Here is a 12211-nt window from a genome sequence, read left to right as displayed (position 1 = left end):
CTGACATATTTTAAATTAGCTTCACCCGTAACAATACATCCCATAAAGATATTTCTTGACTACTTTACCTTTTTTTACTTTTACGTGGTTGACATCAACAGACACTTAGGACTTCGTCTGTGTTGGTGTTAGCTGGCAGGCGTGCTCTGCCTTTTTGGAGTGTTTTTTTCTGTTAAAACTGACTGGAAAGCGCTCTAAGGGGGTGCCGTGCGTATGTCGGCGAGCGCCGGCACGGACGGGGTCCATACTACTTTAACTAACTTGTCACAAATTAACTACAAACTTGACATTGGCTAATCTTTGTAAAGCCAGATGAGAGAGAAAAAAAAAACAGACACTTAAAATAAACATTGGGTGATGCACAGCTGATCAGCTGTTATAACAGCAAAATAACCTATGAATTATTTTTATTCAAACGAATTCGCTGATATTCAGTTTTAATTTAATAAAATAATGGATAGATTTAGCAAACTGGGTAAAACGTTACGGAGTAATTGGAAGAAATCCGTCTTTGGAGCTGTTGTCCTGCTATACGGAGCTGCTACAGCCAAAGAAAAATACGAGTAAGATATAAAATTAATAATTTAAATGAATATGTACAACGACAGAATCTTCTTTGACTGGTGAGTAGTGACAAAAATTCTGAAATTGGCTGCATTGCAATTTTATCCAAATTGGTTCGATTGTTGTAAAGCTCAATCAACCGATAGACGTTGGGGTCACATCACAAGTTCATGGAATGGCGACCTCACAAGTCAAACCAGAGAGCGCACCGTTGGAAGACGTTTATGCAACTCACTCAATTTTTTCTTCCAGAATAAACATCCTGATGCGTGCTGCATGTAAAGAAGCAGTCAAATATGGCGACACTCTCATAGCTATGGACAGAAACCCAACCCTGGTCACTGTTATACTCAACCCTGTGGCAAACAAAAGGAAGGCGAAGAAGGATTTTGAGAAATACTGTGAGCCATTGCTGCATCTTGCTGGATTGCAGGTGAATAAAATAACCACTACCCATATAAATGTGAAAGTGTGTTGGTTTGTCCTTCAATCACATCCCAACAGATCAGTGATTTTTTTGCATGGGTATTAATGCCATGTAGAAACCAAAGGAGTATGGGTTTAATGAAAACTGCCATACTCCTTCCCGGTTATCCTGCTTCCATCTTAGATTGCATCATTACTTACCACCAGGTGAGATTGCAGTCAAGAGCTATATTTTTTTCCTTTCCAATTTCACTATTACCATTACAGGGCCTCCTCAATTCGTTAATAGTTAGTTATAATAATAATTACAACCTATTATACAATATGTAATGAGGAAAAAATAAGTGTCTTGATCTTCAAGGTGGACATTATCCAGACAACATCAGAAGGCCATGCTAAGGAGATAGTGGAGACGCTGCGCGGTACTGAAGCTATCATTGTCGCTGGTGGTGATGGTACATTGTCAGAAACTGTTACAGGTAAGACACACTTAGCTGTGCTGCAATTATAATAATAATTTATTGATACTTATACATACATGGTATAGTTTATATGAGTTTGTATGCAGCACAGTGCTGTTGCAAATGCGTTTGGACTTTAATGCAGTCTGCATTTGGGCAGCAGGCCATCTTGCAAAACTGAAGTTTGCATGTAATGAGATAAGCCAAATGTGGCTTTCCAAAGATGTTTAAAATTGGGCTACATCATATACACTTCCTTAAAAATTTAGGAAAATACAGTTATTCCAGGAAAATTTCAAATAATTAGTTTAAATGTACAGTTATTCCAGGAAAATTTCAAATAATTAGTTTAAATGTATAGTTTAAAGATACAAAAATAATTTTAAATCAATGATTCCATGGATTTTCATACAAACAATGATAAAAAACTTAGGTAAGTATAGTAAAAAATAGCATTAACTAACCTGCTGTCAATCGCTTTCTTCAAATCCTTAAAATCTTGTTTACAGTTGTTCAGCTGTTGTTGTTAATGACCACAAAACTTTTTGAACTTAGTCACTATGGCATCAAAAAATGTTGCTCTTGATTTCATTCCTATGAATTCACATCATCTATAAATAAATACCCTGTTTAAATGACGTCAAGTCATAGAGAGAGAGAGTCCCACAAGGCTCAATCTTGGGTCTCTTTCTATTTTGGATGTATAATATTATTGATGAATTTTCAAACAGCATCAGTATAGTACGCGCAAAACAAGTAGTTTAATATATCAAGACAGAAGATTAAATACACAAGCCTGGACAATGCCTCGTGTTCAGATCAGACTACTTATTTTTCGCGCACTATAGCCATCTTTTCTTTTCCACCAGGCTTACTCCGACGCAATGATGAAGCCAACAGATTTCCCCTAGGCATACTTCCACTCGGTCGAACCAACAGTCTCGGCAACAGTCTTTTCCAAGGCGGTGAAGGCGTTAACAGAGTCAAGCAACTAATACACGCATGCATGGCTATTATAGAGAACAACACTACATGGAAAAACGTCATGAAAATCGAGCCTCTGCCAAAAGAAAACGAAATTCCAAATAAGCCAATATATGCCTTATCGTCCATAGAATGGGGAGCATTCCGTGACACAATAGCCAAAAAAGACAAATACTGGATCTACGGACCATTGCGTGAATATGTATCCTACATTTTTAACGGATACAAAGATTCTTTATGTTGGAACTGTAGTGGTACATTAAAATATACCCCGCCTTGTGCTGGATGCAGCAATTGTTTACAGAAGAAACTGGAAATTAAAAGAAAATGGTCATTCTTCATGCCTTCGACCCAAGCGGCTCAACAGATAGATTTGACAAACGTTGTTAACCCAGAATGTGCAACCACTAATGAATTATGCTTCAAAACGTGTGATTTTAAAATAAAACCGAAAGTTAGCGATGGTTTACCAATGTTAAGCATTGGTTTGGGGAAAAATAATTATAGTTACATAGAATTTGTCTCGGATGGTTGGAGACGCGTTAAGGGGGGTGGTACAATACCAGAAGCTGTTAAAGCGAGAACTGTGGAACTGCAACCATTGGAAAGTAAACCTGACTCGGTACTAGCGATTGACCACGAAGAATTTGACGTTAAACCGGTGAAAATAACGCTGTTACCGAATATGGTTAAGTTTTTCTGTAAGTCTGAAGTAAAAGATATATAAACGTATGCATGCGTTTCTATTTACGCGAAAATATATCGACGCACGCTCGGTTTGTTGACGAGCCCAAAGTTTTTTTTTTAATAAAAAATAACGAGCAGACCGGTCAGCTGGTGGTAAGTGATTATCGCCGCCCATGAACATTTGCAGCACCAGAGGTACCATCGATGCGTGAACGGCCTTTCAGGAATTTGTTAGTCCGCCCCCTTGAACAATACTATATTACAACATGGGGCTACCATGTAATACAGCCATCCCTAATTTTCATGCCATTTTTATTAATCTCGGTATTTTATTATTTTGTTATTATAACGGCAATAAAAGTACATACACATTTAGTGAAAATTTCAACTCTACCTATTAGGGTTCACGAGATACAGCCTGCTGACAGACAGACGAACGAAAATTTTCAAAATGGCCGCCATGACCTAACCTAACCCGTAGACATAACGTAATGTGTGGCACAGCTTGAAAAATTTTTTTTTCTTTCTTTCCATGAAAATTTAAAACTATGTTTTACTAAAACAAAATATTTATATAAGTATATGAAAACAATTTAATTTCATAATTAAATATAATTATTTACAACATATTCTGTCTGGCGTACTCCCATATGAAGATCGCAGCAGTGACGTGCACGTTCAGCGAGCGGATGACCCCTTGCTGCGGTATTTCCACGCAGTGATCCATTAACGGCAGGAGATCGCACGGAACTCCTTCCTTTTCATTCCTGAGAGATAGATTGCCTGATTCAGTTATATATGTACTTCAAAAAGTGGACAATGGTACCCGTGCGCATTAACATGGCACCTGGCTCGAAAACAACCCCTCCTCCCGCTTCCCCGCGCGATGCCCCGCTCTCGCCGTGCCGCTACTGGTCTCGCACGGCGCGGCGGCGGCGGAATTGGGAGGAGGGTTGTTTTCGAGCCAGGTGCCATGTTAATGCGCACGAGTTATACTTTGAATAAAATATTCCACTTTGACTTACTTATATAGTATCAGTAAGAATCTAAAGGCATGACTTTGAATGCGCAGAACTTTTTGGTTCATATTAGCGAGACGTGATGGATGCAGTGTCAGTGATTATTCCCACTATTTTTGCTTATGCTTAATGCCGGGCTCAAAACCTTGTAACTTTTTGGAGTTAGTGGTGCATTTGAAGCTTATTAAACATGACTTGATTTAACAGTGAAGGAAAACATCGAGGAAACCTACATGCCTGAGAGTTCTTCATCATGTTCTCAAAGGTCTGTGATGTCTGCCAATCCATACTTGAGCAGACTATGAAATTTATGTAATAAATAGGTTATTGATGAGTAAAACTGTTAACTTACCCCAGCAACAAGAGAGTTTTGTTGGGGAACTTGAAGTTTTGGAGCTTTATGCTGGTGGACGTCTGTTCAGCCGCCACCACAGAGTAGCCTGCGGACTTCTTCATCGTCAGGTAATCCTTGAGCTGCGCCGGCCGAACCTCCTCCACGGGGACCCATCGCTCGGCCGACACACTGAAACATTGGTGGCCATTACTAACCAATCGAATGAAAAACAATCGATTTTTTCGATTGTTACATAGCGCGCGGGTCTGGAACGATAAGTCGAAATGCGCAATAGATTTAGTTTGTTCCAGCATTCGTAGAAATTTAATAATCGACTGTCGATTTTAATTGGATTGTTTTTTGAGAATCGATAAATAATCGATTGTTCAATTCATTCGATTGTTTGTTTTTGCAGCAATCGTCTATCGTTAGTCGGAGGGGGGTAATACTAACCTTAGTCCTTGGAACTGTTTGTCCTGCAAATGCCTGAGACTGTCCACGACGTAAGCGCGTACGCCAAACACCTCGCTGGTGCGCGCCATGCCTCCCAAGTTGGGCAGCTTGGCGATGAGAGATGCCACTACTATTAGTTCTGTTTTGTTGCTCTACAAACACAGTTACTTTTTAGTCGTCTTAAGGGCTTCGGAGACGATCAAACAGCTTGATGGCAAGTACGTAGTTTTGTTTTGCTTGCTCAAGCAGCTTGATGCGTCCATCAAGCAGCTCGAGTCAGAAAACTGCACTTTTCTCATTTCTCGAACACTGTTCAAACGTCGCGTCAAGCAAAAATATAAAATCGCATTCAAACACCGTCAAGCACGTAACGACTCAAGCATGATGCAAAGTTTGTAAACGGTCAACATGCTTGGCTCAAACAAAACTCTATAAGCTTGATATCAGGCGGCTTGACCGTCTCGGAAGTCCTTTACAAAAGCGAACGTGTTAATGTGGCTAATTCTGTATATTCAAATAAAATTTTACAAGTGTTACTGAATCGTCGATAAGAATTTACCACATTGGTGATATAAATTCATATTATATGAGACAATATATAACTAGCTATCTAAGAAAGCTCAGAGTCATTCAGCAGACGATGAAGACAGCTTCAAGTTTTTCTGTGACCAAATCAGAAATAAGGAAATCTGTAGGAAAATCAGAATAATCGAAATAGCTCAACAGGTTGCGAAACTGAAGTGGCAATGAGCTACATATTATGTAACTAGATCAAAATGAATGTTAGCCATAACTAAAACAATTCACTTACTTTTGTCTCATTATCATATACATCAACGTCGCTCATATTCTTCCAAGGCACATATTTCTTCTGTATTGTTCCCGTTTCTTCTAAACTCTCAACTTCTTTATTTATAGTTTTATTTCTAGCCTTAAATTGAAGTGCATCTGAAGTTTTTCTTCGCTTTTCTTTCCATTCATTATGAAACTTATCATTTTCATCTAAATTAAGATTGCTTTCAATTTCATTAAGTATATTTCTTAGAAAATCATCTTCTATGATATTATTACTTAATGCAGCAACTAGTTGAGGCAAACCCCAATATATTTCACAGGGTATTAAATCTTCAATTATATCAAATTCACCTATAAAATAATCATTTTTAAGTCTCTTAAAACTTTTGTCATCTGCTTTTGCAATTTCTTGTAATGTGCCATTTATAACTTTAATCATATACGCGTACTGTGAGTTATCTAATTTATTCACGGATATTTCATTTGCTTCAAAAATCCTAGAAGATAGATACTGCGCTTGCAATCGTATACTAAAAACTGGGCCCATAATATGGGACAAGAGAAGATCCATCAAAAATTCATATTCTTCTTGGAGGCAAATACCATCTTTTAATTTGTGTATCACAATCCAGTACATTATTGTGAATTGTGATGAAAGGGGTATATTGTTTGATTTCAATTGATTTTGAACTTCATGATTTATGAAGGATTCCTGAAATATTTTTTGTTGAAGATCAGCACAGAAAAAAAATGTAGAGTACTTAACATATACTTGATACAGCTTCGGAACTACAATATACTAACTCACTTACTAATAAACTTGAGCAACGGTTTATAGTTGTACAATGCTTTGTCTTATGAATGTCAAATTACTGACTACAGCAAGAGAGAAATCAATGTGTAACAATTCACCCGATAAACAACATTTACCTATTGGTAAGGCCTTTAGTCATAAATTGATTTTTAAACTTTATGAAGTGCATAAAATATTGGTATACCTACTTCCAAATGATGATATTACTTAGAAGATTAAAACAAACCTAAATCTAGATGTACTATATGATGATGATGATACTAAATGAAGATGTAGGCAAAGACTTAGAGAAAAAATATTGCAGGGAAAAACTAAGAGAAAAAATATATCAAACAAACCTTCAAATAAAAATAAAGCGATATGTACCATTCAAGGCATGTTCTTTCAAAAGGCTGATGTGGTATTCTGCCCAGGAATGCCATACACCACAAAGCTGTACTTTGAAAATTCACATTCCTAGATTTCAGTAAAATGAACAGCAGGTTTTGGATGCAGGCCTGCAAAGTCCTTTGGAGATGTGAATTGCTGTGGTATCTCAGTTTGTTTTTGAACAATTCGTCTATCTTCTTAGTCATAAAATATATTACAGAGTTCAGTACTGTTGGATCTGAAATTTTACTCAGTATTGATACAGCCAAAAACTGTATGTGCGAGTTAAAATAAATACTGCTGAAAATGAAAATATTTTACATTAATAGTGGGTAATAATAATTATTATTAATAGTGGGGGTAGGGAAGATTGAAAATTTGAAGAGAGCACCCGCTGAGTTTCTTGCTGGTTCTCAGTAGTGTTGTCTAGTGTAGGCATTGCAAACCAGTGGTAAATTCACTTGACAATTCGAAAACACTTAAAATCTTTCTAGTTCTAAGAAATTGAATTAACTTACTGTTTGTCTGCTCCATAAATTGGTTCTCGTAAAATTTCAAGCAACACATTTTCTACTATCCTGGAAAAAAAGGAAACAAATTTATTTCAGGTTGTTTGAATATTAATAAATAGCTCATCATAAATACTGTTATACAAAAGAAATAGAAGAAGCCCCATAGGAATAACTTGAGGTACACAATATTTTTATGTATCACTTAATTTTCCTGTTTTTTGGAACTTTGATGTTAAGCCACAGGTTAGCAACTATTAGTTAAGTTGGTATAATAAAATAATAATAATAAAATTACTTGTTATTACCTGTTCTCTTTCCTTGCAACTACTGGATTCAATAAGATTTCGCTTAAAACATAAACCATGTGACTATATTCAGATATATTTATTTTGTTAAGTTGGTTAGCCAAAAGATATAATGGCATATTTTTAACAGCAGCATACTCTATAATTTTACTGCAGTACATTAGTAAAATGTTGTTATACATCGACTTTTCTAACAATGTTTCCTGAGTGATTAAAGTCACAAATTCTTTCATACAAATTGGATATTGGCTATTAGATTTTAATTCTTCTATTTCTGACCACATTCTGGTTAAAAATTGTATTACATCAAATTTATTATTTTTATCATCTAGTATTGTAGGTAATATTTTATTCATGATCCTAAGGATCCATTTTAAGCAACCATATCCTCCACTTTCAATTACCACTTCAATAAAACCTAAAATATTATTCACTTGCGAATTGTCTGTGTTCAACCAAATGTTAACGATTTCACACGATTTCTCATAAAAAGCGTTTCTTAATCTTCCGCTATCATCTTTATTTAAATTTCCAATAAATTTGACATTTAGAATAACTTCCATAATATTTTTGATATCTAATAGTTCTTGCTTGTAGGTCTTCAACATCAATGGAGATATCAATGAATTACATAAAATATAAATACTTAAAACCTTTTTGTCTACAATTGTATTCTCATCTTTTAAACACAGTACACTTGATTTGTACAGTCCTGATATGATTTCTATTTCATTGACATTTGATATTTCAGCCACTACTTGATCCAAATTTTCAAACAAACATGTTATATTTTCAATATCAAAAATTACATCACTGATCATCATACTCATAATATATTGCAGCAATATTTTCAAATGTTTAGTTGCACTGTGATTTATTTTATCATAAATACCACCATGCTTCTGTAACGATTTATTGTACAAATGTACCACAAATATAACATCTTTTAAACATTCTGCCTTATCACAGTATTGCCTTTTACTGATATCTTCAATTCTATGTATGATTCCATCAATAAACTCTAAGAAATCTATATCATTATGTTCTTCAAAGTATAATAAAGCAAAATCTATATTAGTGTGTGATATTGATGTGAGCTTGAAAAATTCAACCATGTCCTCTTGGGGGACAACAATGTCATTCCTTATCATATTTTCAAATGGATTTTCAACTAATAAATCCTTTGTTTTTTTAAGATAATCAAGTTGTAAATATGAGTAAACAGGAATGTATTTTCGCCAATTTAGATTTTTACCACATTTTCCAATTAGATGTGATAAGTTAATGTTTACACATTTTCTTATGATAACATTATTGCAAGGTATTTTAGACAGATCACTAATAAGATCAATCAATATTGTTTGATCTTCAAGTGACAGTGATCTATCAATATATGTAATGATTTTAGTAACATGGTACAATGGCACTGGTGACCATTTAACTAAAGGTAGGGTTTTTAAGATTCTCATCAATGTTGCATTGTCTTTAAGTACTTCATTCAGTTTGTCCATAAGACACTTGTATTCATGATCAAAAAGACCTATGTCATTAATAGCTCTTAATATCATTATACCCTCAGATTGATTGAGTACACCATATTGAAGGTGATAATGCAAGCACTTCAATTTGACTTGAGTGTTGTCATGTTTGAGGCCAATCTTAAATGCACAATTCAACCAGCAGCGGCCAATATCTGTTACAAGCTCAAATAATTTTAATGAGGGTAGTACAATATTACTCTGTTTTTCTTCTAAACTTTCTATCAGTACAAAGAAGTTGTCCCACATTTTTTTCAAATTTGCATTATTTTTGTTATTCCATACAAATTGACTTTTGGATGTTACAATTACATTCTTTTTGTTGTTCATTATGTAATCTATGGCTCTTTTTGCTAAATATATTGATTGCTTTCTTGCAAATGCATCTTCAGAACTTAATCCAAGTAATATGAAATCCCAAAATTTGCTTTCAAAAATTATGTGAGATTCTAAAGTAGTGCCAGAGTCCACAGGTAAATAGTAATTGGACAAGCTGCATATAACCTTAAGAGCAATCATTTCTTTCTCATCTGTTAATTCTTTAAGAAAGTTCCATATTCTGTCAAGTATATTATATCCTCCTATAATTGAAAAAAACCGAGGCACAGTATTTGTTAAGAAATATGTAGAAACTTTTTCATCTTTACTGCATACAATATGTTCTAAAGGCGTACTAAGAAATGGTAAAGACAATTTAGTATTACTTTTTTCATTTGCATCCAAAATACTTCCACATATTTTCAGGTGTAGCAACGTCGTCTTAAGCTTTTCTACTTCCATATCGGAGCTTATAACATTTGTATGTGTAGGCAAATATATTTCTGCGAGTATTTGTTGAATCAAATGTTCAGATTTGAATTTAACAGTGCTTGGATTTAAAGAAAGAACAGTGGTGATAATTTTACATACGGCCCCAACATTTTGGTCATTTACGTTGGCTAGGAGTTTGCCAACGAAGTGGTATTCTGCCTCATTGTCACATTCGCTGTTCTCGCGAATATTTATCAGTTGTTTATATTGGAGTAAATGTATGAAGTTATTTAGATGCTGAGAGGTTAAGGTGCTTTTTTCCATTAAGTTTTTAGCTCTTATATCTATTACCTCCTCGTCCAAATCCAGTAAATCCATGAAGGAGAGAATTTCTTCGTTAGAATTCATATTGAGGTTGCCGGTAATTCCGTAGGTTTATCAGTTTCACGACACAAGATAGAGTCACATTACTACGATACTCACAATTGTATTAAAATTTCTATGGATATTGGATATGTACTTTTTCAGCAAAATTTTTTTATTGCCGTTTCTAATTCTTTTCATATTTATATTATATTAAAAATAAAAACACATAACCTAAAAGAACCACCAATTTTTATAGCTATCTCACTTTAGTCTTTTTTTTTTTCTTCTCTGATCTGGCTTTACACTGATTAGCCAATGTCAAGTGTGTAGTTATTTACAAGTTAGGAAAACTATATGTATAAGTATGGACTTCGTCTGTGCTGGCGCCCGCCGACATACACGCGGCGCCCCTTTAGAGCGCTTCTCAGTCAGTTCCTCGGTCAGTTCCACCACCAATAAACACCAGCGGGACACAAAAACCGGCCACTTCTAACAAAAAAACACTCCAAAAAGTCACAACACGCGCGCCAACAAACGCCACCACAGACAAAGTCCACTCACTTTAGTCTTCGATGGCTTTTTTTTGAGGATGTAAAGTTACGAGTTGCGACGTATTGATTATAATATTATAATCTGTGACCACTATAAGGTTCAAGCTCGAAAGGGCTAGAACCCAGAGCTAGGAAAAAATAATTATAAGTTGATGATTCGTTCTCCTCTTTGTCGCTCTCCGTTTCTTCTCCGATTTGCCACAAGTCATACAAGTGACAACCAGCCAGTGTTACCAATTTGGTGCTTGTAGCCCATTTTAGTGCTATTTTTAGAGGCTTAAAATAAAACTATTTCTAACTAGTTATCACCAACCATTCTCGTGTCTCTTCAATTCCACACGTCATTAGTGAAGTAAATTGCATTTGCCTGGTGCATTGAATTGAATAAGCCCCACTAAACAAAACTGACTAAAGTCAAAAACTATTAAAAAACCTGGTCCAGTGTGAATCGGACTCGTACACAATGGGTTCCATGCCATCGTACAAAAAATAACGCTTTCATTTTTGTGATGTAACCCCAAATTTAAAGTTTGACAGGTTTTGACAGAAACGACAGACAAACAAACATACAGATAGGCTGACAACGAAGTGATCATATTATAAAGGTTCATTTTCTCTGAATACACGGAATACAAAATTTCGCTATCCAATGATAGCGATATTTTGTCTTTTTAGGGGTCATCAATGTTAGCTTTCATATTAAATAAATAAATCGACGTGGCTATTTAGTGCTATCTGTGCTATCATTTTATCCCAAAAACAGAAAGAATATTAATATTGATTTATTTTTTAGAAACCTGGAATACTGCAGAATATGTTATCTTATTGTTTTATATTTGATACTATCTAGTTCGATATTTTTATTAATTACTAACTAATGATTATATTTTATTAAACCTACTCTATCAATATTAGATACAGTGAGGTATTAACATGTGAAATGTAATAATTGTACCAAAACCCAATAGAAAACGGGTGGCATCAATAAAATTATTTGTAGTTACCTAGTTACTTTACTACTAGGTAGTTACTTTTACTTACTAGTTATTTTTATATAAAAAAATTATAATATTAGTAATGAAGCTATCCAGTTTACATGTTATATTTGTTATATGTAAACTGGACTGCATCTTTATAAAATATGCTATGTTTTCAGCAGTAAACTTTCATAGCAGAAAACAACATAGCTAGTTAGGTATTTTTTAATAATAAAATAATGATGCAATCTGCAACCTTATTTAGATTCAAAGTATCAAACAAATATACAGTATCAATTACTTTTA

The 12211-nt window shown here is 34.8% G+C and overlaps 2 protein-coding genes across 4 annotated transcripts; one reads left to right on the top strand and one right to left on the bottom strand.

Annotated features, from left to right (window-relative positions):
• The first annotated feature begins 330 nt into the window (after nucleotides 1–330).
• On the top strand, nucleotides 331–3167 carry LOC123869789 (acylglycerol kinase, mitochondrial). 2 transcript variants are annotated; one of them, XM_045912817.1, is made up of 4 exons: nucleotides 331–563; nucleotides 817–997; nucleotides 1352–1469; nucleotides 2321–3167. In XM_045912817.1, exons 1-4 carry the CDS (start codon nucleotides 454–456, stop codon nucleotides 3160–3162), a joined length of 1251 nt encoding a protein of 416 aa, XP_045768773.1. In that variant the 5' UTR covers nucleotides 331–453; the 3' UTR covers nucleotides 3163–3167. The 2 variants fall into 2 exon arrangements, with proteins under 2 accessions (XP_045768773.1, XP_045768774.1); XM_045912818.1 differs by having other exon boundaries at nucleotides 484–623.
• A 534-nt stretch (nucleotides 3168–3701) lies between these two features.
• On the bottom strand, nucleotides 3702–10641 carry LOC123869783 (probable methyltransferase TARBP1). Of its 2 annotated transcripts, XM_045912802.1 has the most exons (7): nucleotides 7724–10641; nucleotides 7425–7484; nucleotides 6876–7206; nucleotides 5740–6435; nucleotides 4929–5080; nucleotides 4494–4664; nucleotides 3702–3889 (listed from the first exon to the last, which is right to left on the bottom strand). In XM_045912802.1, the coding sequence occupies exons 1-7, from the start codon at nucleotides 10417–10419 to the stop codon at nucleotides 3742–3744; spliced, it is 4254 nt and encodes a 1417-aa protein (XP_045768758.1). In that variant the 5' UTR covers nucleotides 10420–10641; the 3' UTR covers nucleotides 3702–3741. The 2 variants fall into 2 exon arrangements, with proteins under 2 accessions (XP_045768758.1, XP_045768760.1); XM_045912804.1 differs by lacking the exons at nucleotides 7425–7484; nucleotides 7724–10641 and having other exon boundaries at nucleotides 6904–7010.
• Between the last annotated feature and the right edge of the window lie 1570 nt (nucleotides 10642–12211).

The sequence above is a fragment of the Maniola jurtina genome, chromosome 11 (genome assembly GCF_905333055.1).
Source record: "Maniola jurtina chromosome 11, ilManJurt1.1, whole genome shotgun sequence".
NCBI lineage: Eukaryota > Metazoa > Arthropoda > Insecta > Lepidoptera > Nymphalidae > Maniola > Maniola jurtina.
The sequence above is the reverse complement of the archived record's forward strand: the minus strand, read 5'-3'. Positions and strand labels throughout refer to the sequence as shown.

Excerpts from the sequence above, each read along its gene's own strand:
- LOC123869789 (XM_045912817.1), top strand. The coding sequence starts at position 454 with ATGGATAGATTTAGCAAACTGGGTAAAACGTTACGGAGTAATTGGAAG. Across the intron at positions 564-816 it reads ACAGCCAAAGAAAAATACGA|AATAAACATCCTGATGCGTG; the intron begins GTAAGATATAAA and ends TTTTTCTTCCAG. Across the intron at positions 1,470-2,320 it reads ATTGTCAGAAACTGTTACAG|GCTTACTCCGACGCAATGAT; the intron begins GTAAGACACACT and ends CTTTTCCACCAG.
- LOC123869783 (XM_045912802.1), bottom strand. The coding sequence starts at position 10,419 with ATGAATTCTAACGAAGAAATTCTCTCCTTCATGGATTTACTGGATTTG. Across the intron at positions 7,207-7,424 it reads ATTTATGGAGCAGACAAACA|CAGTATTTATTTTAACTCGC; the intron begins GTAAGTTAATTC and ends TTTCATTTTCAG. Across the intron at positions 3,890-4,493 it reads AAAACTCTCTTGTTGCTGGG|GAATGAAAAGGAAGGAGTTC; the intron begins GTAAGTTAACAG and ends TCTATCTCTCAG.